This window comes from Astatotilapia calliptera, chromosome 13 (genome assembly GCF_964374335.1).
Source record: "Astatotilapia calliptera chromosome 13, fAstCal68.1, whole genome shotgun sequence".
NCBI classification, from domain to species: Eukaryota; Metazoa; Chordata; class Actinopteri; order Cichliformes; family Cichlidae; genus Astatotilapia; species Astatotilapia calliptera.
In genome coordinates this window covers 32,660,982-32,687,789 of record NC_137434.1, presented here as the reverse complement: position 1 = coordinate 32,687,789, position 26,808 = coordinate 32,660,982, and the positions used below count along the sequence as shown (strand labels likewise).

At 48.0% G+C, this 26,808-nt stretch overlaps 1 protein-coding gene across 5 annotated transcripts; it reads right to left on the bottom strand.

Moving 5' to 3' along the window:
- Positions 1-869: 869 nt before the first annotated feature.
- Positions 870-25,468, bottom strand: tjap1 (tight junction associated protein 1 (peripheral)). Of its 5 annotated transcripts, XM_026189983.2 has the most exons (12): positions 25,162-25,468; positions 15,294-15,359; positions 14,909-14,953; positions 12,405-12,572; positions 9,220-9,248; positions 8,829-8,990; positions 8,145-8,211; positions 6,167-6,196; positions 4,695-4,802; positions 4,363-4,446; positions 2,417-3,085; positions 870-2,286 (listed from the first exon to the last, which is right to left on the bottom strand). In XM_026189983.2, exons 4-12 carry the CDS (start codon positions 12,522-12,524, stop codon positions 1,630-1,632), a joined length of 1,926 nt encoding a protein of 641 aa, XP_026045768.2. In that variant the 5' UTR covers positions 12,525-12,572; positions 14,909-14,953; positions 15,294-15,359; positions 25,162-25,468; the 3' UTR covers positions 870-1,629. The 5 variants fall into 5 exon arrangements, with proteins under 5 accessions (XP_026045768.2, XP_080143774.1, XP_080143773.1 ...); XM_080287648.1 differs by lacking the exon at positions 6,167-6,196; XM_080287647.1 differs by lacking the exons at positions 14,909-14,953; positions 15,294-15,359; positions 25,162-25,468 and adding an exon at positions 14,730-14,869.
- Between the last annotated feature and the right edge of the window lie 1,340 nt (positions 25,469-26,808).

Here is a 26,808-nt window from a genome sequence, read left to right as displayed (position 1 = left end):
CCACCGGGGGCACTGCAGGAAGTCAAACAGATTCTTTGATTTCTGTTTTAACCCCAATTTCCCCCACTATAGAGGCTTTTATTTTGTAGGAATCAGTTTGCTATTTAAAGGAATATCAGTAGAGTTTTTGTTTTCAATCATCATTTAAATGAAACTGAGCATTTCTGGCACCGACAGGCTTCTGTAGACGCACGACAAAAGCACAAACTGACCAGGGGGGGGGGGGGGGAATCAAAAATCACAAATCTATAAACGGCAAACAATAAAACTAATAACAGATCAATACTCAATATTTCACAACAAAAAAAACAAAAACATGACAGCAAAAAAACAAAACTGGTACATTCCAGGTGTGAGTTGAGAAGAAGCCCCGCCCCCAACCCACAGGCTGGGTGTTCGAGGGGGCAGAGGTGAATCTGGGTCAAAGGTCAAACCTCAGTCTGCAGCTCCACAACAAATCCATCAGCTGACTAAACAACAGGAAATCAATGATTAGTACAGACTTCAAAATAAGTCTTAGTAAAAAGACTTAGTGTGCCCGGTGTCACACTCACAACCATGGAGTGAGAGAGTGAGGGACTGAGGGCGAGCGAGGCACTGTCTGTGTGTGTCTCTTCAAAATAAAAGTTTTGCTTTTAAAATCTGTTTTTCTGCTCTGACACACACACACACACACACGACGTGGTTTTGAATGTTGATTGTTCAGAATTTAACTGAACCTTTAATTGTCCACATACTTTTGCTCATACTGTATAAACTCTATATGCAGACTCAGAATCAAAGACGCCATATGGACATAAATATGCGGACACCTTCGTGGAGAACCAACCAGTCAAAAGTATTTCTTTTCCAAATTCACAGAAACGTCAAACTTCGGTTTAGGCTGTCCACATACGGATGGACATTATCTGATGATTGATTGATAATCAGCTGATCAGAACTCTATTGGCCTCATTCACCAATATTTGCGTGGAAACGTTCTTAAACGGCGCCATATTACAGCTGGATTCACATGTGTACCGGCCGTTAATCCGTTAACCAGCCCTGCGCAATTGCAATATAATTAGCATACTATCCACATATGGCCCCGCCCCCATTTCTCTATCCAAGGACACACGCTTACGTGTCTAAGGCGAAGAAAAGGAAACTTGAATAATAGTGTCCAAGGAGGCCAGAAGAGGCGGAGCTTTCCACAGTGTTTCCACGGGAGCGACCACGGTTCAAACGTAAACAAACCAAGTGACGGTCAGGCTAATGGGAGTGCTGAATATGTGACGTGGACGCTGCAGCGTTCTCTGACTGCGCGTACGGATTCGGGTACAAAAACAGAAATCACAGATTTGTGTGGACGCATTGTTAGTGAACGACGCCCGCACACGTGCACACGGTTTGCCAAATGTTACGATTGACGTGTCCACATACTTCTGGCCATGTCTCCTCTCTGCTACATCATCACCACTCTCGACACGTCATCAGACCAAAAGTATGTGGACAGTGATTCGTGTCTCACGCACACACCCGGGTCGGGCGGCGAGCTCGGCATACGGTAGAGTATGGCTATATCCTGGATGGGTGTGACCTCTGACCTCAGCATCAGGTCAGTGGAGCACAGTGCGGGGCGAGCAAGCATCAGTCCAGCAGTGTGCCTTGCTCCTGGGCGCGGGTCAGGCTGTCTTTCCGGTGCAGGTGGTGCACTCCCATCCTCTTCGGGCTCTTCTGGGGCCGATGCAGCGCGATGGCGCCAAGGGCGGGGTCCAAGTCCATTAGACGGGTTGAGATGACGGGCAGTTCGTGGGGCAGGATGTCTCTCTCCTCCCCTGAGCTCTCGCCCTCCTCCTCCAGCTCCCTGCGGGCGTCACCGGGGCTGGTCACCACGGTGACTGCAGTGTCCCCGCTCCCGCCGTCATCATCCAGGTTCATCAGCAGCTGCTCTCCCTCCTCCTCCGAACAGTCCCTGCCGCCGTAACAGCCCCGCCTCCCCACCCGCTGCTCGGTGTCGGTGTCTGTGTCAAGGCTGGAGCCACGGCTCGGTGTCCAGCTGCGTGCCGACGAGCCCTCCTCACCGTCAGAGTACGCCGTCCTGTGCCGGTCTGAGGAGGAGGCCACTCCCACTCCCACCGCCACCTGCCTCCTCCTCTGCAGCTCCTGAGCCGTCTGGCTACTGAAGGACGTGCGGTGCAGCAGCGTGCCGTCGCTGGACGGCGCCATCTTCTCCACGAACATCCGCTGCCAGTTGGCGATCAGGTCTTCCTCAGAGCTGCCAGAGCTCGCGAGGACACTGGGTGCCTGAGTGGGAGGGGTTAAAAACAACAACAACATCATCATCATCATCATCATCATCATCATCATCATCATCATCGTCGTAAGCTCGCATCTGAGATTTAACTAGTGTGATGGTGGGTGGGGCTTCAGTTACCTGAGGCGGGCTGCTGAATGGGCTGGACTGACTGGACAGCGGCTCGCTGGGGGCATCTCTCTGTGATGGTGGCGTGCGCTGTTGGGCTCCAGAGGAGGAGGAGGGGGCGGGGCTGCCAGGTGCCAACCGCTCGTCGTCATTCTGCACGAGGCTCAGCGAGATGGCCTGCCTCGTGGCGTATGTGCAGTTGGGCAGCGGCGAGTTTTTCGGGATCTTCACTTTGTCGTCCGACGAGAACTCGATGACCTTGCGCCCGGGGTAGAGGGGGTGGGGTGGAGGTGGCGCCGGGTACGGGTTCAGCTTCTCGAAAGATGGAGCTCCACCTGCCTCTTCATCCAAGCTGCTTTGACTGCGACACGAGCCGTTCTGCTGCGACGCCTCCTGACCGGCACCGTTCTCCCGGCCTCGCCCCTCTGACCCCCCGGGGCCCGTCATGTCCACGTGCACGAAGACGTCTTCGGCGACGGGCCGGCCGCAGCTGCTGGACTGGGCAGAGTTCAGGACCAGCGGCTCGGGTTTCTCTAGGACACGGGCGATGACCGAGGTCGGCACGACGTCGGCGGGCGTCAAACTGAGCGTGTCTGGGTCCTGAGAGCTGGGGGCGGGGCTTCGCTCTGGGAGACTGCTCTTCATGTGTTTGTTCAGCATGTCCTGAAGCTCTGAGGGCAGCTGCACACACACACACACACACACACACACACACACACACACACACACACACACACACACACACACACACACACACACACACACACACACACACACACACACACACACACACACACACACACACACACGTTTAATTCCCGTTCTTTCGGTACTCAGCTCCACAGACAGGGTCACAAACTAAAGTCTTCATCAGCCAATAAACTGTAGGTCTAAAACAAGAAGTTACAGAACCTGCAGTACCTCTAACAATCAGCAGAGGCAGCAGTGAGTCAGTCCCCCAAGTTACAACATCACAGCAGAAATGAACGTGTTTACGGCCGAACACACAAACTGTTTGGTCTCTACGGTAACACCTCTATCACGAGATGCAGATGACACAGTTTTATATATATATCAAAGAAAAGTCAGAGACAAATGTAACACCTGTCCATGGGGAGGATGCTTTTAACTCACTTGTCTAAACTGTATTGAGGTTTAAGGTTTCCATTATTAGGGGCGTGGCCTCTTGCTGCTAATGGTCTGCTAGGCTTCACCTGAACTGGAGCTCTTTGATACCTACGGCCAGATAACCACGCCTCTCACCCAAATATGTCACTTCCTGTTCCAGAAATCCAGCGCAGAGCTGAAGTCATGTGCAGTGGTTGTCATGGTGACCCATTTCAAAGTCAGTAGTCCTCACAAACACACAAACACACACACACACACACTCCTGGAAATATCCGTGTGTGTCTCTAAACTAATGGGTCTGATGCAGGCAGCAGATCGATCCCACTCTCACGCTTTAATGGCATTAGCGCGTGTGCCAGTTTCCTCCATTAAAGCGTAATACTGGAGATTCATTTGCCCGCTTCCTGCTGACCAGTGGAAAACTCCTCGCCATCTGCAGCGGCGAGGACCTTCCAGTGACGTCAGCTCTGACGTTCAGTACTGACACTCTGCCTGTCAGCTGGAGCAAGAAACTACCACAGTTGGAGCAGAGTGAGAGGCAGATGTGACCTTTGAACCCAGAGACACTGCTGAGCTACACTGCCCTGATAACTACAGGTAGGCCCGCCCTCAGCTGCTTCCTGCAGTGCTGTGACGCCACAGGGACTAAAATCCTCCCAAATTAACTTCACGTTTGTTTCACTCAGACCTCAAAACAATCAGGAAACAGTTCACTAGGGTCAGAGGTCAGCTGAGCAGGAGGTTCATTTTCTCAGAGTCGCCCCCTGCTGGACGTTTGAGAGACTGCAGATTCAGAGCATTTCCCACTCGTAATAATAAAAGTTACTCACATCAGCAAATTTGTGGTTCCTGAAGTGCGACTTGTTGCACTTGAGCAGCTGAACGGCCAAATTACAGTCCTGCCTGTAGCGCTCCTGCAGACAGAAGACAGCATCAGTCAGAGCACGCTCAGAGGAAACAGACACCATTAAACAAAATAAAAGCCCATCCTGCAGAACAATGGTTTTACAGAGACCATCAATGGGGTCACAGCAAGTCTTGACAATCAGGAAGTTATCACACAGTAGTTTTTACTTCCTGTCGTCTCACTGTGAAACACCTGACACTTTGAACTTTGACCTGGAAGCTGAACGTTTTTACACAAGTGACTGTTTGTTCTCACGTTGAGCTCCTCCAGATGGTCGATTGTGTTTTTAGCCTCCAGCAGTTTGTTGGTGAGCTGCACGATCTCCTGGTCCATCGTGTTCTTGTCCCTCTCCACCTTCCGCAGCTGTGGGCGGGGTAAAGACAAAGCATTAGCGTACCAGCTATCAGTCACAGTAAAGCAGCCAATCAGGAGCCTGAGGCAACAGCAGGTGGGCCTTCAGTGGAAACCTACATTCAGATCATGTGGGAAAAAACTGAATCGCACATTTTTCCGTGTGGGCAACATGTTTGTAGTTTTCCGTGCAGCTCAGCTTCTCCTGTCAGCTTTTCAAACTAGTCCTCCTTCAGCCAGCGCTGTGAAGTTAAGCTAGTTTTCCCAGATCATTTGAATGCTGCATTAAGCCAGCAGCTCTTACAGATGCATTATGGGAAGCAGTGGCGTGTGCTAAGAGATCAATAAGATCGATAAGATCCCGATCAAAGCGCTGAAGCTGGAAAACAAGCTCGATGTTCAGCTTTTACTCTGCAAGCACGTCTCAAACGTGAGCATCAGTTTTCTGCTCATCGTCAGATCAGGACCTTCGTCCGCAGCTAGAGGAACGCATTCTGCACGCGTGCAGCACCACGGAGAATGTAATGGACAAGCTCCGCCCACTGCAGGTGGAAATGAGCACCATTTGTTACTGACCAACAAGTGTGCTGTTCACAGCAGCTCTGGGAAGGGGAAAAAAAAAAAAAAAAAAAAAAAAAAAAAAATCGCTATTTTTTTTTACATTTTTTTTATGTCAAAAGTTCTGATTTCCAGAAACATTTTATATCAAAATATGTTTTTTAAAAAGCTGCAAGAAACACAAATATTTAGTCTTAAATCAACATTTTAACAAAGTCTGATTCTAAAAATACAAACGACATTTTTATCCAACAAACAGAAAAGTCGGGATTTAAAATTAAGATTTGATATTTCTCCAAAAGAGGAAAAACAAACTTGAGAAAATATTCCGGGAGAAAAGTATTTTTGATGGGAATGATTTTCCTCACTATCGTGAATGTTCGGTAATATCGGACACGTTTTTAATCGTCTCTTCCTGAAGACGAACCTTCAGTTCGTCCTGATTCGTCAGGCGAGCTCAGAAAACCTAAAAGCTAAAAAAAAAAAAAACAAAAAACAAAAAACTGGATGCACAACCGCCATTGGCGGAGACGGGCGGAGTTTGAACACCAAGCCCAAAAAGTTCAAAACGCAGCGAGCCGAGTCTTTAAGGCGGAAATCAGCTGGATCTTCAGTCCAGCTCGGTCACAGAGAACTTACAGTAACACTAAAGGAGGAACAGGTGGAGGCTGATGGAGGCTGAGCTCACGCCTCTCAAAGCTGCTCAGGTTTCTCCCAGAAAAATCAGTTTAACAGCTGAACGAGAGGACTTGGTGCTCAAACAGGAGGAGGAGGAGGGGGGACAGAGAGGGAGGAGGAAGAAGAACATGAAACGCAACTGCATGAACCCATGTCTGACTGACAGCAGCCTGATGGAGGCGATGAGGATGGAGGTGATGAAGGTGGAGGTGATGAAGATGAGTCAATCCACCAGGGAGCAGCGTGCGAAAAAGGAGAAAGAAAGAAACAGATGAAGAACGACAGTCAGACAAAAACAGGAAGTTTGTCAACTGTTCACCACCTCTAACCCCACCCACCCCAGCTGAGCTCCCACCCAAACTTTCAGAGGTCGCTGGCACCCCCTGTGCCCACTCAGTGAGCTGCAGCCAACTGAGTCATTGCGTGTTCGGCAGCGTGCACACCTGAGCACCAGAAATACAGCGGTTTATGACGCTGCCCGTGTCAGAGACCACTTACAGCTAGCTGGCTAACAATTGCCATTGCGGAGAGTAAACGCTACATCACTTTGTGCCTGTAAATTATATCCTAAGGAGTGAAATAAAAACTGACCACAGACACAAACAGGCTAACGTTAGCTGCTCAGCGAAACTGGAAAATAGCCTGTTAGCAATAATGTTAGCAACATAGCTACAGTTAGCCAGCTAGCTGTGAGTCCGCTGCACTGCATGAACCTGGGGACAGTTGGCTCACATGCTAGCATGCTAGCACGAATAAACTGACACCCAATATCCAATCTTTAAGTCTGACGTCATGAGCTGTTTCCGGGTCCAAACTCCGCTTCAGGTCCCAAAGTCAAACGAACACTGCGGCATCACAGAGAGTTAAAAACTGTCTAAATTCTTTCATCTTTAATAAAATGATCAGCGTTGCTGCTTTACCAGGTGTAACAATTAAGTTTATCATCCAGGCATCCATGAAAACGGAATTTATGACATTTAACGGAGTTAGAAGTTAGCAGGAAGTTAGCTCCCTAGCTTCTACCTAAACAGGACATAGCATGTTCTGACTGAGAGGTTTCTGAAACAAATCCAAACGTAAGCTCTGTTATCACTTCCAGCATAAATGAAGACAGAAAACTAAACAGCAGTGACATTTGTAGGGTTACTGAAGTTGGGCTAGCTGGTATATAATGATGTCCTATGTGATCGCTAGCTACACAGCTATGTTAGCATAACAAACAGTGAAGCTGGAGGATGAAGCTAACTTCTTTCCACTCTATAAAAGTTAACGTGAAGGTTCCCGATGGTTAGAGACAAATGCAATCGCATGGCAGGATGCTGTAAACGGACCAAACTTCAGCCAGGAGAACAACTGAGATTATTCATCCACAATACGAGGTTAGTCATTCATATACTGCTGCATGGGCTGGGCTGCAGTTACATCATAAGGGTTTAAAACTAAGCAGCTGCAATAAAAACAGAGGCCGACAGTGATCACTGACTGTTTTTAGTGGCTTGTTCAGATTAAACAGAACAAGATACAAAGCATTAAAACATGTTAAAAGCACAACAGCCTTAATAAACAGAGCAGTTTAGACCCAGGGTTCATAAGTCATCACTTAAAGACCGAACAGCAGCTTCACTCTAATGTCCTCTCTGAAACGCCCGTGGAGCCACAGCAGCTCATTGTTTCTTTCATTTGGAGTCAGTGGGTGGAGTCATGCTGCTTGACACTCATTTGGCACTGTTAGTGATTAGTTGACTCAATTTCAACACCAATGCCAGCTAGCGTTGTCTGTGCTGCGTGAATAGTCACTGTGACAGTTTTTGAACACGCCGTTCCTGCTGATGACATCACCATAAATGCACACACTCAGTAACATAACACACCCCTGCACTGCCCAGTAACCCAAGGTCACTGCACATGCTCAGTGGATTTGTAAAAACACAGAACATTTTGTTTGAACAAACATGTCCAAACTGTAACCGTGGCTCTCCCACAGGTGATCAATACGCTGCCTCAGTGTTTTTATTCAGGTATTGATCAGTTATTGGATGAGCTCGATCAACCCTGTTGCTATGGCGCTCCCGAGTATCTCAAGGTCAAAGGTCAGGTGAGTGAGAGGCAGAGGTTTACCAGAGCGTGAAGTTTCTCCTCCAGATCCTGATTGGCTCTCTGAGACGCTGTGTAACTGTTCTGGAGTCTGCAGGTGGGAGAGAGAGAGAGCGCCAGTATGAGTAATGCTCGCCCGACCGTAGACTGCAGCAGTGCGTTCGACCCTTCAATCGCAGCCGCGTCAGACACGGAAGCAGAGCGCTGGAGGCGAGGCTCATTGGAGGCCAGAGTGTTGAGCCGGAGCAGATAGAGACTCGGCGCTGTGATCAGCGTTTCCCCGCCTGTAGAGACGAGAAAACGCCACGTGGATGGGTCGCGTAAGAGACGACCGGACTCCACGTGTGGCTGTGACGGCGGGCGTCGCTGACAGGTACATGAACAAGTACTTTCTGATCTGCGAGAAACACAGTACACACAGCAGCGTGACGGAGCGCGTGCAGACTCGGGCGCAGGCCGGTCAGCTGATTAACCTTCGATCAGAGCAAAGCACACGCGTACGGAAAGGGTCAGCTGATTTTATCGGCGCTGCGAGGATCGCGTTTGTTGGTTAAAGAAAACTCAACCGTGAGCGTACAGCTGCACGGGACCATTCATCAAAGTACAAGTACTGCAAACATCAAAGTACAAGTACTGCAAGTGTACTTCATGGAAGAGAGTGAGCGGTGCGACTGACACTCTCATTCCTGATGAACTGACTCCACCCACCTGCGGAACTTGTCTCTCATCTTGTCCAGGTCGTCTCGAGTCCGGCTAAGCTCCGCCTCCATGTAGTGGCGGTTGCTGTCAAACTCCGCCTCCATGGCCTCCATCTTGTGGGTGGTGAGAGAGAGGCGGCGCCGCAGGTCCTCATTCTGCTGCTGAAGGATTCTGGGAGGAGACAGGAAGTGATGAAGACAGAGCTTCCTGTTCAGAGACCACATGACCCTGGCTGAACTAAAAGCTGCTTCCTGTTAATAACCGACACTAACGGGACAAACAGCCCACACGTCCTTTAGTTTGAAGCTGCTTGATGACAAATGCTGCCCAGCTTCCTGTTTTAACGGCTAAGCTAATGAGAAGGCGTGACAGACAGGAAGTTACGTTCAAACAGACTCACCTGATCCTGTCCGAGTCCGACAACGCCTCCTGAAACACAACACGACATCATCAGACACACAACAAACTGCACTTTAAACTGTGTGTATGCGCGTCACTCTGGACTCCGCCCTGCGCTCTGCTCTCCGTCTCACTGTCACATGATTGGACGGACTGAAGCGGCCACCATACCCTTTGCAGCCGTAGCTCGGCTTACCGACACGCCGTCACCACACGCACGCAGCTGTATACAGGGAGTGCAGAATTATTAGGCAAATGAGTATTTTGTCCACATCATCCTCTTCATGCATGTTGTCTCACTCCAAGCTGTATAGGCTCGAAAGCCTACTACCAATTAAGCATATTAGGTGATGTGCATCTCTGTAATGAGAAGGGGTGTGGTCTAATGACATCAACACCCTATATCAGGTGTGCATAATTATTAGGCAACTTCCTTTCCTTTGGCAAAATGGGTCAAAAGAAGGACTTGACAGGCTCAGAAAAGTCAAAAATAGTGAGATATCTTGCAGAGGGATGCAGCAGTCTCAAAATTGCAAAGCTTCTGAAGCGTGATCATCGAACAATCAAGCGTTTCATTCAAAATAGTCAACAGGGTCGCAAGAAGCGTGTGGAAAAACCAAGGCGCAAAATAACTGCCCATGAACTGAGAAAAGTCAAGCGTGCAGCTGCCAAGATGCCACTTGCCACCAGTTTGGCCATATTTCAGAGCTGCAACATCACTGGAGTGCCCAAAAGCACAAGGTGTGCAATACTCAGAGACATGGCCAAGGTAAGAAAGGCTGAAAGACGACCACCACTGAACAAGACACACAAGCTGAAACGTCAAGACTGGGCCAAGAAATATCTCAAGACTGGTTTTTCTAAGGTTTTATGGACTGATGAAATGAGAGTGAGTCTTGATGGGCCAGATGGATGGGCCCGTGGCTGGATTGGTAAAGGGCAGAGAGCTCCAGTCCCACTCAGACGCCAGCAAGGTGGAGGTGGAGTACTGGTTTGGGCTGGTATCATCAAAGATGAGCTTGTGGGGCCTTTTCGGGTTGAGGATGGAGTCAAGCTCAACTCCCAGTCCTACTGCCAGTTTCTGGAAGACACCTTCTTCAAGCAGTGGTACAGGAAGAAGTCTGCATCCTTCAAGAAAAACATGATTTTCATGCAGGACAATGCTCCATCACACGCGTCCAAGTACTCCACAGCGTGGCTGCAAGAAAGGGTATAAAAGAAGAAAAACTAATGACATGGCCTCCTTGTTCACCTGATCTGAACCCCATTGAGAACCTGTGGTCCATCATCAAATGTGAGATTTACAAGGAGGGAAAACAGTACACCTCTCTGAACAGTGTCTGGGAGGCTGTGGTTGCTGCTGCACGCAATGTTGATGGTGAACAGATCAAAACACTGACAGGATCCATGGATGGCAGGCTTTTGAGTGTCCTTGCAAAGAAAGGTGGCTATATTGGTCGCTGATTTGTTTTTGTTTTGTTTTTGAATGTCAGAAATGTATATTTGTGAATGTGGAGATGTTATATTGGTGTCACTGGTAAAAATAAATAATTGAAATGGGTATATATTTGTTTTTTGTTAAGTTGCCTAATAATTATGCACAGTAATAGTCACCTGCACACACAGATATCCCCCTAAAATAGCTCAAACTAAAAACAAACAAAAACTACTTCCAAAAACATTCAGCTTTGATATTAATGAGTTTTTTGGGTTCATTGAGAACATGGTTGTTGTTCAATAATAACATTATTCCTCAAAAATACAACTTGCCTAATAATTCTGCACTCCCTGTATACCCGCCATTAAAGCGCAACAAGCTGCTGCAGTATGGTGTCAGCACGGAGACAACATCGCAGCGTAACCGCTGAAGAGCCAATCACAAGTTACAAAAATCAAGGGGTGCACAACCAGAGGTCAAAGCGAGGTCAGAGGTCAGAGTGCGTCACTGGGAGTTTGGTGTCCTATGTATTGTATGTGGCCCCTGTGTGATGTCATCTTGATGATCAATAACTAATGAGCTCAGTGTGAACCGCTAAGACCAGTCCGCTACCCTGGACTGGTGACCTTTCACCCGCAGCAGGAAAAGAACAACAGGAAATGGTTGGGGGCGGGGTAAAGGTGGAGTGGACCTACCTTGATGTGTGACAGCAGTGACAGATTAGAGAGAGGAGGTTTGTCCACCTTAACTCCTCTTTTCACCTGCCGTTTAGTCCCTGCCCACTCTCTGTACCCTTGCTGCTGCTTCGCGGTCTCCCGCACCGCCCCCTCCTCCTGCGTGCCTCCGGGCCGCTGCAGCGCTGCCACCCAGTCGTCCCAGCGTCGAGTCCGGTCTGCAGAAGACCCCTCCACCTGCTGGTTTCTGTAGGCGGGGTGGCGGCGCTGGGAGGCGGGGCTTATATACTCTTTAGAAGCCGACCTGCCGAGCAGTGTTAGGCGGGCGGGGCTAAGGACCCGACAGGTGATCTCATCCAAGAAGTTAGAGAAGCGGACCTTCTCCTGCAGCGCCTGCATCCTCCAGTTCCAGTCAGTCCTGACAGGAGAGGGCGGGGACGAGGACCGCCGCCAGGTCAGCCCCTGCTGCTCTACCCGATCCAGAGAACGGGTTGGAGGGCACCGGCTGGCGCTGCTCCACCCTCTGCCGTCATCTAGCATCTCCACCGACTTTGACTTCCTGATAATGTCATAGGTCTCCACACCCAGTGAAGTCGGCTGCTTCAGGATGCTCCGAGGAGCGCTGGCGGTCCGCGTCCGGCCAGCGGCGTTCATGCAGTAATTGAGGTGGTGATGTCTTCCTCGAGGGTTGCAGCTCACTGCGTGTTTCGGGGCTGGGGCGGGGCTTCCATGTCCCAGGAAAGCCTGGTTTCCTGTGTTAATGGAGGTCTTGACATTGCGAGGACTCGTGCCGCGCTGAGGTCGCGGCTTTCGGTGAGGAATCATGGCATCGTGACCGGATGCAGTCATGCCCGCCACCGCGGTTTTCGCTGAGCTGGGTTGGTGGATATGTCCTCTGAAGAGCGGCGGCGGGGTGCAAAGCTCCAGGCTGGAAAGGCTGGAAACCTCCAGCTCGCTGTCTGAGAGTGGCGGCGGCAGGGTTGGGACGCCAGGCCTCATCCCATCGCCAGACAGCCGCTGACGGACAAGGTGCTGCGGGGGGTGTGGAGGTGTCTTTAAAGTGTGTTTGATTACCTGATTGATGTCGGGCTGCGGTGCAGGTGGCGGTGGAGCAGTGGGCAGGGCGTGGCGTGACTCGCGGTGCTGCGGTGGAGCCTTACGGTATGGCTTCCTGGCCGGCGCCGCACTCGCCATCCTAGGCCGTGCTTCCTTCCTGTGTAACTTCGTGTCGGTCTGTCAGTCCTGCCAGGAGAAGACGAGTTAGAGGAGGCACAAAACGACTCGGACGCCCGACAACCACCCACCACAACGCCTCGACCGCAACTAGACTGTTGCAACCGTCGCCCCCTCACCCTCTCTCTGTGTGTGCAGATCGATGCTCGGTCGCCCGTCATCAGCATCAAATACACCCTCGCCACTACAGTAAAGTGTGTGTGCATGCGTGTCCGTCCCTCAGGCCTCTCATTGATTGCGTTTGTTTCCAGAACAGGAAGTGCAGCTGCATTGATCTAACGCTAATGTTAGCATGTGACAGAGTGGAGCTAACACTGCTAATGTGCTAACAGCTGATGATGATGTCACATGATTACAGCTGCCACAGCGCTCTGCTCTGACTGACTGTGAGCTCACTGGACGTTCAACTGGCATGTGGAGGTCAAAGGTCAAAGCTCTGATTTGTAACGTGTGAATGTAGTGTTCAGACACGCACCCGCCACTCTCTGCTCCAATTAATGCACATCACATGACCGCGTCCTGCCCTTGGGGAGCCAATGGCAGGCCATTGATCACTGTGCAACTTCCTGTTTCTCTCACACACACACACACACACACACACACACACACACACACACACACACACACCCCCCCCCCCTCTGTGAGGACCTCTGATGTCACACTGAACGTCCTTTAAAGCTTCTCCACACGATGGAAACGCCCTCTGTTCCACCTCACGAACACACGCCTATGTGCACGCTCACATGCACACGCCTGAAGCTTTGTTAATGTTTTATAAATCAGCAATCTTTAAAAGTTCATATTGGATCATTTCACGAAAGACAAATCCCTCCGGACGTCTCTGATGTTGCTGAAATGAACTCTGCTCTGTGAGTGAAGTCGAAGGCAGCGGCGTTTAAAATCAGCTGCGTACGCCTGTGAGAAACGGACCACAGCGCCTGAACTGGGAGCTACTGGAAAATGAATGAACTGATTTCAGCGGGAGAACACGCCGCATGTGAGGACGCCAACAGGAAACCCGAGTCCTGCCCACTTTCATTTACATGAAGACAGAAGGTTAATCAACAGCAACGCATGGAGGGGTAGTAAAGTCAGGCCACGTGATGTCATATGATGGGGATGGAGACTGTACGAGACACGGCAAGAGGAAGACACTGAAAAGAGGGCAAAGTTCAGCCAGCCGACTCAGCCTCTGAGACGGTCACAGATCGGTGTTGAACCTGCTGCTGCTGGTTTGGATCGATCTGACAGCTGCGTGTAAAATGTCACCACTAGAGGTCAGCAGAGAGCAGGCAGCTGAACAGTGAGTGAGGGAGATTTTCCCATCTTTGAAGGCTGTCAGGTCACCGTTTACCTCAGCTGTCAATGCCGTGTGGGAAGCGTCTGCCTTTGCTTCCTCTGGACACGCCTGTAAAACTCTGACAGGAGTCCGAGGAGCTCACTGCTGACCGACAACAGCTGCTGACGATACACTGAACCTTTCTGGGAGTAGGGCAGCCGTTAGCCTCTGGACGCTGCTGGACTCTTAAATAATAATAAACGATGTAACCAGACTGTCTTTGACAGGGAACGTGGGATTTTTAGGACGCGTGAATCTGACGGCAGGATCTCATGTCTATTCTGCTAATAAGTAATTATAATAAGCACTTAGAACAATTTGGGGAATAAATGAGCACGTTTATGCATTTGTGTGTTAGCGCCATGACGTCAGCACAGGCTTGAGGTGAGGAGGAAGACGAGGACATTTTATTAAGACGACAGCGCCGCTGTCTCTTTGCTTCCCGTCTCGGTTTCCTTGGTAAAGGAGAGCCTTCTCCGACATAAGCTACAATATCTCAAATCTAAAGGTGGAAGTATGAATTTAATTGTCCCCCAACACCACGCAGACACCCACCATTCGTCGTCCACCCCAGGCGTGCTACCTTTTACGTGGTCAGGGAGCGCTGTAATTAATCACAAACTGGCTGCAATTAATTTTAATTCCAACTTTCCAAGGATGTGTCAGTTTGCTGGGAGACGTAATTAGGGGCTGGGGTGGGGCCCTTTCCTCTATTAAATGACCTCAAAAACAGTGCAGATCTGATGACAAGCTGCGGAGTTGAGAGCGGCGATGGCGAGACAGACCTGCAGCATGTTAGAAGGACAAACGCCCCTCAAACGGCTCACCTGCGTGATGACACGACCGACAGCTGAAGAGGAGGAGGAGCTTACTGCGGCTTGCGGAAAGTCTTTCGGTTACACGCTCTGGGCGATTAGTCTCTCCCCTTCCTTCTGCTGGCTATTACAGGTGAATGTACATGTGCTACGTGTGTGTGACATCATCATCGGGTCGCCGGTGTCTGTACCTGAAGGATGAGCGAGTCCCGAGGTCATCCACAGGACGATCCAGCCTGAAACAGAGAGCAGCTGTTAGACAGGAAGTGCGGCCGTGACCCAGCGAGCCAATGGTGTGAGCTCGTCAGACTGATCCAGGCCAGAGCAGCTTAGCACGAGTGATGCTCAGAATAATCCTCCTGTAGCTGATCCTGGCTGCGGGTTCGGGTCAGATTTCACCCTTTCCACATGAAGCTGCAGTTAGCTCGAACGAAGAGCTGAATGTGAGTGCTACCTGCAGCGTCACCATGGAGATGTCACCTGGCCAATCGACATGACCGCTTTGGTCATGCAACGGCTGCAGCAGAATCTGAACCCCTCACCAGGAAAGAGCAGAGACCGCAAACACATCCTCACCTTGTATGTCCGCACACACAGATCCTCCTCCTGCCGGCGTGCAACCCTCACGCTGCCTGAAAGTACCTAAAACACAAGATGGAGGAACGGAAACACGAGTCAGCGCCGCCGCCACACAGAGGACACGAGAGGAGGGCCGAGCGCACAACACAGGAAGCAGACTGAGGCCAACAAGGCGCAGGACGAAGAACACGCACACACACGTGCACACCAGTAAAGACCAAAGTGAGAAAAACTTGGCTGAAAATAAAATAAAACGTTTGCAGAGGAGAAACAAATAAAAAATAAAATTTTAATGAAATAAAACAGAAACATATTTATGAGCAAAAATGTAAATATACACAACACGTTTGTTATTCCCCAAGACTGAACCTGCACAGGTGTGTCAGACAGGTAGTGCTGGGCCATCTCACACCGTTCACAGTAACACCGGTATGATGTTGGGCAACGATAAGAAAATGAAATATGGCGATAGAATATGGGTAAAACGCACATGCGCAGTGCCTTTGTTTACATACGCACATGGCGGAAAAAAGCATGGCGGCGACGCAGAATGAGAAGAGCGAAAGCGGATCGTTGAGTGAAACCATGAACCTGAACTGGTTTGTAAAATGCTGCAGCTTCACTGGTGTGGAACTGGTTTAGCTTTGGTCCGTCAGATACACAACAAAGCACTATTTTTGGTAGCGCATGCTAGCGGGCCGTCGTTATTACCGTGTTGTTTGGAAAATACGGCGCACTTAAAATCAATCCTTTGATTTGTCTGAAAGTCGACAGAGCCCCTTATAATCCCGTGTGCCTTATGTATGAACTCTGGTTGTGTTTACTGACCTCGAGACGATTTTATGTGGTACACAAAAATCTGTCAGATGTTTCAGCACGACTTTGCTGAGCTACGAAGCCGCACCGCTTGATGGATTGTCGGAGCGTTACGGCTATCGTAGGCGGAGCCTCGCGGAGTGATACGTACTGTGCTTCAACATAATATTACCGTACTGTGTGTGTATGACCTCTTTTTAAGTGTTGTGGATATTATACATCGTTAGCTTCATAGCATAAGTGCCTAAGTCATTTTTTGGTCAAATTGAGATTTTTGCCTAACTTTACTCCCCTACCACTGCTGCATCATCCTGTCCGTCTGCCTATGTCATTGGCCAATCACAACACTTATAAGAGTCAAAAAACATACTTGCCTAAGTCATTCATTTGACTTAGGCAGTTTTGATGTATGCAAAATGGCTGATAAGAAGAAGAGGTTGACCGCAAGTGAAGCCCTTGCTCTTCTTTTTGATTCATTTACATCTGGTAAAAGTTCATATTTTTTTAGTTTTTTGGTCACTAAATGTATTTTCATTCAATCAAAGAGGTTATGACCATGTTAAAAGATTACTTTTTTGTTGCAAACAAAGTAATGGGTGGGTGAGGTGAAGTGAGTAAGTCTCCTTACTCTAGCTGCCATTTTGTGATTAAAATTGAAAAGTTACAGTGTGTTATGGTTACATTATAGTATGTCATGTTCATTTTATAGTTTGAAGAAAAACTGCCTAAGTCATAGGCATAATCTGCCTAAGTCACTTTTATTAGACAAAAGAAATGATGTTGGGTTTTGTTCTTTTTCCATACTTTTCCTCACATATACTTAAATGTTCTGTGAAAATATCAATTAAAAATATGCATGTGATATTTAGAAAATTAGTTTTTTCTTGTTTTCCGAAAACACAAAAAAATGACTTAGGCAATTATGCTATCAAGCTAACGACATGGTTATGCTGAGGATGTGTCGGCCAGTTTCCACTGGAAATGCCTTTTGGTTAAACTGTCAGCGAGGAATTTGCACTGTTACATGTTTATATAACTTTAATGCAGATAAAAAACAGCTGCTTGTTTCAGTGAAATACATTGATGGGGTTTTTTGCACTAATAAAGTTGAGGAGTTGTAAAGTATTTTGTCTCGTGTCGATTATATCGTCAGTTATATCGTTATCACAAATTTTCAAATGTATATGGTGATAAATATTTTTGGTCATATCGCCCTGCTCTGTGTACACGTGTTCACATAAACATGAACTGATTTAGCAGGTTGAGCTGCTCATTGACCAATCACAGTGAGGAGTTCAACACCTGAGAGACACACTCGCCCAAACACACAGTGAGCTGAGCTGATCCCGGGTCAGTTCGCAGGCTCTGCAGGCCCACGTCACGGCCGTCTGATTGGGAGGAAGTGCAGCTGACCACCTGCCTCTGACATCACAGCTCACTCATCTACGGCTGAAGGTCAAACTGCAGCAGATGGCATGCTGGGAATCCAGCAGCCGCAGCGCCGTGTCTGCGAGATCACAAAGACTGGATGGTGCAAACCGCATCTCCCACAATGCACCACAAGGTTCCTGCACCCATCACACATATGTGATCAATACCGTCCAATCGGAGGCAAGGGTCGGTGTCAGGATGACCACCTGCTGCGGGAGTGTGTGTGTGTCAATATACATGCCACAGAGGTTTATCTCCACTCAGAGAGGATTATGGGTAGGATGGATCTGTGAGGGCGGAGGTCATGTGACTGCTGTGCCAGTAAATAACAAAGCTGCTCAGAGGGTTAGTGCGACTAAAGAGCAGTACTAGGATTACTGATACTAGCAGTAATACTGCTGACACTCTGAAGGTCGACGCAGTAAAACTCCGTGACCTTTGACCTCACATGAAGCTGAGCTGGTGCCGACTGGCGCAGGTTCTGTGATCATGTGACTGCACTTCCTGTGGCATCCAGCAGACAAGCGCGCTCACAGCTGCACTCAAGTTAACTCGAGTTCTGCTCGTTTAATTACCGATGCGCCTCCAATCAGAGTCAACGTGACTCACCAACAGGAGCACCGACGCCATTTCTAGACATCTGATTGGCCAACAGGCACAGACTTCTGCTGACTGACTCTGATCTAACACAGGTTGGGTCTGCTGCATCAGCTGTCATGGCAATGCATCAGATAAGTAGTGATGCTGCCCCAGAGTTAGCCCTGAACCTAAACCAACATGGGCGTGGCAGAGGTCGCATCACAGCTAACAGCAACGAGTGCATGGCGGCCTGTGACGGTGCTGCGAGATTAGCTTCAAACAAATGGAGGGAACCCCGAGACCCTATAAGGGGTCAAAGGTCACCGAAACTTCCTATGCAGGGATCCTGCCCCTGACCTCGGCACCAAGAAGCAGAGGGTGCGTTTGATTTATCACACCGAATGAAATCATCTGAAACCCGAGCGCTCGGCCATCTCACAGCTAACGATGATACCCGAGGCGTCCTATCAGAGCCGAGCAGCAGTCACCTTTCCACCTGACAGCTGATACCAGCTGACTGGTTTGAATGTGACTCACCTCAACATGAAACCGCACACACACACACACACACACACACACACACACACACACACACACACACACACACACACACACACACACACACACACACACACACACACACACACACACACACACACACACACCTGAGCAGGTGAGCTCTGTGGCTCATGTGTCCTGCGAGCGGCAGAGCATGTCCAATTCTCCTCATGAGACAGCGAGGACAGATGGTGTCTCAGTCAACTGTGAGCTCCGCCTCCTCCTCTCGTCACTCCAACAACAACACAAATGACGGAGAGTGTCCCTCACTACCTGCAAGAACACACGCCAGAGCCGTAACCTCAGTGTATGAGACCTCACAGCAGGGGGCTCAAAAGGGGGGGTGGACAGCTTCACTTCCTGTGTCTCATGCTGTAATCAGATTACTGCGAGCCAGACTCCCCCAGAGGTCCCCACAGCGGTGCCTTCAGGTGTCTGAGGCACGTTTAAAACTCGCTGAGAACCACCCCGTAGCCTCAGGTGAGCACACACTGAACTGTAAGCCAATCAGCTCGCAGTAACTGTGTAGGAGCAGGAAACCATCATTGTTCTACTTCCTGTTTTCATTCCAGCCGACAAAGAATGTTTTTCTGAGCCTGCAGCAACTCGATGGCGCAGTGTCGACACCTTCCTTCACCATAGCAACGATCAACACGCCACCACAGACTGTACGTCTAAGACGGACACAGCCTTGCTGAATTTCAGCCATTTTAATTTCGGCATTTTTTCTGCCTCCACGTTGCTTTTCGTTTCTAGGAATGACCATATTTGGACAAGATGGTGCAGCAGCAACCAATCAAAATCCCAGAATTTCAGTGTGCACCCAAACAGGAGCTCCGCCTTTATGGACGGTCTGTTAGTACAGTGACCTCCCAGCAGCCGTGTTATTGGTCGGGTGATGTCATTAGAAACGCTCCAAAAGTTACCAACAGCACAAACACGGTGCAGAGGTGAAGCTAGCAGACAGGTAGCAGCTACATCCACCTGTGTCATCATCCACCTGTCAGTCAGAGGCCACGCCCCTCAAACAGGTGATAATAATGAAAACAGGTGAGTTACAGAAACATCCTCCCCATACCTGTGTTATGAAGAAGGAAATTATCCACAGAGACTAAACATGTTTATTTTAACACGGGTGCCTGTGGAGACTGACTCACTGCTGCTGCTGCTCAGACTAGTGACTAGTCACCGATTATTTTGATAGTCGACTAGTCACCGATTATTTTTCTGATTAGTCGACTAATCAGATCATCATCCATTGGACGTAAAACGTACAGCTTATTGCACCAGCAGCATCTGCTCTTATATAACTATCATTAGCTTTCAGCTTTAAGTGTTTAAGGTCTGTGCTAACTAAAAATAAAGACAAGATGATAGTTTATTAAATGTTAATGACATTTGCAGATTGTTTCGGTGAAGTTTAATAAACTCCTTGCTTTCTAAAATATAACAGGACACCGGAGTAAATTCTCGAGCATCTCACACTTCTGATAATCAGCTGTCTGCTTGACGTTTATTCAGCTGTGTAAAAACTATAACTTTAATCTCAGACAAACCGATTTACTCAGGAACAAATAAAACACTGAAAAAAGCCAAACAATAACATTAAGTTATCTAAGTGACTTATATATCATGTTTAACCTGAGTAGCGAAAGACGGCGGTGGGTTTGAAAACGATTTGCTGGGAGTCCGGTGTTCTCACGGCTCTAGTGACCCTTGACCCCGGCTAGCTATCGAGCTAGTGGGTAACAGACGTCTCCGAAAACGTCGGAGCGCTTTTGAAAATATGCGGTGTCTTGATAAACTGAGCAGATATTTGAGGTTTACACAGCTACATTCTCCATGAAAATATGTTAAACGTTTATTTTGTGACCCAGAAAGAATAATAAGAGTAATATTAAAACTAACTAGCTGCCGCCATTGTTGGAAACTGAGCTGGGCTATGAATTCTGGGATAGGTTGGGCCACCAAGTATACACCCGACCCATCCTTCAAATCTGGCGCATTTGTCGGAGTCTTCGAATGTGGACAGTCTTCGTCGTGTCGCTGTAACGTAATCGGCCTACAAATGCGGCCAGAGGAGGATGTGGTTCCTGAATTTGGACACAGCTACGATACCGGACACAGCTTCTTCTTCTTCGGGGTTTAACGGCAGCTGGCATCCTTGTACATGCAGTGCTGCCATCTTCTGTTTCAGTCAGTTATTACACTCTTAAATCCTGCTACTTATTCCTGCGTCTTTCAGGATCTTACAAAGCTTCAAACGAGGCGTCGACTATTAAACCATTCGTCGACGATTTTGATAGTCGACGTAATCGTGGCAGCCCTAAGTCACAGACAGCTGTACTGTGTATTACTGTGTATTACTGTGTATTACTTGAAGGAGATGTCCTTCAAGTCAAAAGTACAAAGAGCAGAGTTACTGAGCACCAGAGTGAAAATAAAGGTCAGGACACGGTCGTGATGTGTTTGTGCCAAGTTGTTGCTGCTGCACGTGTTTATATGCTTTATATATCAAGAGGCAGGCCGATGTACGGCGTCACATCATATTTGATGTCACGTGTTTGCATTGTTGTGGTCGGGGGCAGATCAGGAAGTTGACACATATATTTCGGCGTCCATTACTTCTTTGCTGGAAACGTGTTCAAAAACAGGATGCTGGGAATTGATGCAGTGTTACAGTCGTTACTTTATATGCCGGTCATACGCTCGGATAATGGAATACATGAGAAACTGATACATCTATTAGGAATGATGCTACTGATGGCTTCACAGAAGAAACCAGATTCCCTCGGGTTAGAAACGGACAAGCCGGCTGAAGGCTGTCTGACGAGTGCTGAGCAACAATAAAAAGTATATCAGAGTAGTTTACGGTGATGGTACTCCTGATAAAAGAGTAACTATACAAATAAGGAGCACCAATCATATATATGTAAATGTGTATAAAATCAGCTTTAATGCCTGATTGTAACCAAGAAACACAGCTGGAAGTGTTTGTGTTTACTTTCTGTTTGGGGATGAAAAACGAGCCCATTTAAAGCTCCACCTTAAAACAGTGACACGACATGACTCTATCAGAAACATGCAGCTGATCACAGGTTATGAATTTATTTTACCCCGACACAGTCAGTCAGACAAATGTAGTGGAGCCAGTAGAATCTCTCTTCTATATACTTATTCGCACTGTCTGTGTGTTTGTGGCGACCTGAAATGGAAAGACAGCGAAGCTGAACACTAGATGTCTGTCTAAAGGTGCTGCAGTTTCAGCATCATCAGGCGTCTGATGTGTGACACAGGCTGGCGTTCAGCTCCTGACCCTCCGATGTTGTGCACCTCCCTCTCTTCATGTAATCGATACGTTTCCTGTCATTTCTCATTATTACACAGAACTTCTCTTCTTCCACTGCATGTGTTGTTTTTGCTTCTGCTGAGAGTTTCCATGGTTACTTTCCCCCCAGTATTTAAAATTTAAACATCTCACATATTAATGCAATAAATGTAACGTTGGTTAGATTATGGGCCTGTCTCAATATGCGTATTGGTGCGTACTTGCGTTCTCGTGGACTCGTGATCCGTCGTCAGTCGGAGACCAAGTACTGTTCAAATTCAAAGCATCAAGCTGAGAAAAATTCCCGGACGTGTTCTCGCTCCGCCCGTTTTATCGAGCATGCATCGGTGGTGGCTCGTGTGGACTTGGTACAGCTAAATATCCCAGAATGCATTTCGTCCAAAACTCAAACGCGGCAATGGCGGAGGAGCGCGGCTAAAACCTTTAAAGCATTACTCTTTCTGGGTCACAAAAAAAAACTTTCAAAATATTTTCAGGTGAGGATGTAGCTGTGTAAACTTCAAATATCTGCTCGATTTATCAAGACATCACATATTCGCAAAAGTGCTCCGATGTTTTCAGAGACGTCTGTGACGAGCTCGATAGCTGACTGGGAGGTCAAGAGTCACTAGACCCGGCGAGAACAGCGGACTCCCAGCACATCATTTTCAAAGCACCCGCAGTCTTTCACTACTGAGGTTAAACATGATGTATAAGTCTCTTAGATCATCATCATCATTTCAGTGTTTTATTTGTTCCTGAGTAAATCAGTTTGGCTGAGATCAAAGTTAAGCTTCATAACATATTAATCACAGTTAAATTAAAAGGCGACGGCAGTAAAAACTCTGGACCTGTGACATCATCGAGTACGCTGGTGTTCCAATTGTACAATTGACTCGCCGAGAACGCGAGCGCGGACTCGCGTACTTGAGAATTGAGAAAGGGCATACGTTTCCATTAGGGGTGGGTTTTTTATAATCGATTCATCGATTAAAATCGATTCTGGCTTGGATAACGTAAAATCGATTCATTAAAATCCTGAATCGATTTTTTAATATAAATTTATTTTGTCCGAAATGCCAGAATCTCAGGTTAAACCTCACAAAATTTCAAGAACCACCAAACAGTAAATGAGAGCAGGTACAGGGATTCTGCACATAGACTTAAACACACAGCGGATCAGAATCAGTGAGATGTCGCCTTTCTCACAGTCGGGGCTGAAAGCCGACAGCTCGCTGACTCTGATCTGTCGGCGCTTTGTGTTCACGCCCTTTATGCGCTGATTCTAAAGCTGTTAGTTTGATCTCTCTCCAAACAATATTGACCGAACCAGCAGCAAAAGAAGATCCAAACGCTTCACATAAACATCGTCATGAATTCACTTTTACTGTTTTGCTTCCATTGCGATGCGCAGCTCTCTCTCTCCCTCCCCCTCTCTCCCTCCCCCCCCACCCTCTCTCTCTCTCTCTTGAACAGTTTCCCTTTCTTCATTATTCGCTTGCTTGTTACACAAGTCTACTGTTGCTTACAGGCTGTCAGCCGCTGTTTTTTTCCCTTTTACATTCTTCCGAAAAGAAAACCTCATTTCTGCTGTTCAATACTGAACAAATTTAAACTTTTTAATATTATTCAAAATGCAAAATGCTTAGCCATGTCTCTAATAAAACCGCTGTAACGTCAGAGGTAATGTTCATTAATTAATGGTTTTCTTTCGTTTTTGATGTACTGCAGAATATTTTTATAAAATCCAGGCCAGGAAAATCACCTTCATGTTTTTCTGTGTTTTATCTTCAGCTACTTTGACACAAAGGCCTCTGCTGTGACGCTCACACCTTGGATAAAGTCTTGCGAGTGTCAGCTTCCTTTTTATAGATACAAAAATATGTAAATGTTCTGATCTGAATTATAATATTTCTGACTGTCAAAATTTCCCAGATTTAAATCGAATCGAATTAAATTGAATCGTGGATCGAATCGATTTGGGACCTTGTGAATCGGAATTGAATCGATTCTAGAAATCAGTGACGATACCCAGTCCTAGTTTCCATCACCATGTGTGACGGACACGCGTCTGTTAGCCAACTGTTCACGAGTTAATGTTGGAGTCGCTCGTGTTTTTACGCTTTGTTTATTAGTATTTACTGTATGTTTGTGGGGACTGCTGGGAAGTGTGAATGAAGGACATGTATGTATCTCAGCTGGGGCATGGTCAGAGCTGCTGGCCCTCGCCATTCTCACAGGACCACCACATATCAATAATTTATTAAATAGCATGACCACTGTGAAAAAACACTAAACTTATTTTAAATTGGCTCAAACGAAAAACCGTGACGTGATTTTGTTGATATTCTGTCTCTGCATTCAAATTAAACTTCCATAAAAACTGGAGACCATTCATTTCTTCAGAACTCAGCACCGATGAAATAACTGGAGCCCGTTCAATCACATCGGACGCCACCGTCAGTCTTTTAGAGAAAAAACCTGATGCGGGACAAACACGATCGTTGTGGATCAAACAAATAAACAAAGATGAATTTTGATAACCTGATTCAATTCGACACAATAACGTCGAGTGGTGAGCGAAGTATCGCGATAACGTCGTGTCGTGCGGTAACTCCCACCTCTGGCTGTTACATGCTAACTCACTGAAGCCGGTTTGCTTTGTCTAGTAACTGAGCTCAGATCAGTGAAATCAGTGACGTGTTTGAACAGCGGAGACGTTTTGGGTTTACCGCCATCGCCGGCTCAGAAGTCTCTGCTGAACTTTTAAAATCAGGATTCATTCTTTTTATCGTTGTCATGTCGTCATAACGCTCTAATGAAACTTTTGATCGAACATTGACAGGCTTTTATTTTGACATTTCTTGCTGAGCATCAATAAAGTCGCAATTGAAACTGCCGGGGGCCTCGCTGAGGGCCTGGGCCCCCCGTTCTAGGGTCGTCCTGCTCGTCCTGTGATTGGCTGCTGGGGCCGCGGCTGTACGCCCTCGGCTCTGTCTGACAGGCACAAACACGACACCCCCCCCCCGCGGGCAGGCCGTCAAACCGACGCGAACTGGCCCACCATGGCCCAGTTCCGCGCTCCGCGAGCCGCGCGGCTCGTCATGAAGACCCGCACCAGGGACACCCCCACCCCGCCCGGCGCGAACTTACCTGAGGCCCCGTCCGCGCCGCTCGGTCCCGGGGAGGAGAGGAAACTTTGTCCGAGCTCCGCTCCTCCGGAGGAGCAGGAGAGCCAAGGGAGGGGGCTCCGGACCGATCCGAGGCCGGACAGCAGCGCCGAGGTCCGCGCTGGAGCTCAGGGCAGTGGGTCGGGTTGAAGCCGGCTAAGACGCTCCGTCCGCGGAAGGAAATCCGCTCAGAGCCGCTCCAAGAAAGTTGATCCGCTGCCCTGCTCAGCTGTCGCCATCTTTACCCGCGGGGCATGACGGGTAATCCTCAGGAATCCCGGCCCCCCTCCTCCTTTAAAGCCCCCTCACGTCCTGCGTGCTGACGTCACCGTGACGAAGCAGCAGAATGAGAAGCAGGTGACGAGGCTACCTGGAAGGTGATCCGAGTGACTCACGTCACCTTCAGCCACAAACCTGGAGAGGAGGGGCTGAACATCATGACGATGATGAGAGCTCAGGATGAAGGACTGAGCTTTTTCAACGCTGCGGCTGCTCTAACGTGACGTCACAGCGTGAAAACAACAATTAAACCAGAGAAGAAGAAGTTTCAAGTTGTGCAGAAGTATGTGGACGGTGCTGTTCCTTCATCTACCCTGATGGAGCTCCTCACACCTACAGGAGACTTTCTTTACTTAAGTAGAAGTACAGATACCTGTGTTTAAAAGTACTCCAGTAAAACGTGAAGTAATGAAGAAACTCCTTTACTCAAGTAAAAGTGAAAAAGTACTCTGCTACTAACCATGTTTGTATACAAGTAACTGAACCTTGTGCTTTGTTAGTATTTCAACACAAAAGCACATTCTAATTGTAATGAATGTACTCAGCATGAGTCTGTTGTGTAGAACACCTGCAGTGACAGAGAATGTAAAACCGATTGTGTTGCCTTGATGGTGGAGGGTGACTTCACCTCCACACCTACACAGTAACATGAGCACAGTCAGGGGTCACAGTGGATTCAGCAAGTGGGGATGAACCTCAGCATCATCAACTTACATGTAAACTCATCTCTGCTACACCTGTTGTTACCTGCCTGGGACCATGAGCACCACGGGCACTGTGTGTGACTGTACTCTGAATCCACCACATGTTTATCCTGCATTGAAATACTAAACAGGATTTTCATGGAACATTTGAATAACACAAAGTTAGCATAGCTTTGTTTGTTTTGCAGGAACATGGCATCTTTAAATTTCCAGTTTATCAAATTCCACTGAGCATCCTTCCTTTAACTCTAAGCTCTCTTCGTCCTCTCCTGTCCTTCTTTCTTATCTGTCTCCATCTCTGAGTGAACGTAGCTCTCTGTCTTTTCTCTCCCTGTCAAATACAGCAACTGGACCTTCAGCTGCAGCACAGTGTGAGACAAACTGCACACACACAGTTTGTGTTTGCTGATGTTTGTTGAGCTGATAGAAACGCTGCATTTCAAATTACCCGACACTTAAAAAACTTCACTCCCTTTATGTTCTCTCCTCTTCTGTAGGGCTAGCTAGATGCTTAAGTACTGCAAACTCCTGTGCAATACTGCAGATTTTAATATTGATCTGATACCAAGTACCCATATGGAAAAGAAATAGTAAAAACTCATTCATATAGTGAATCATATCAGGCTTATATGATTTAGTCATGAAAG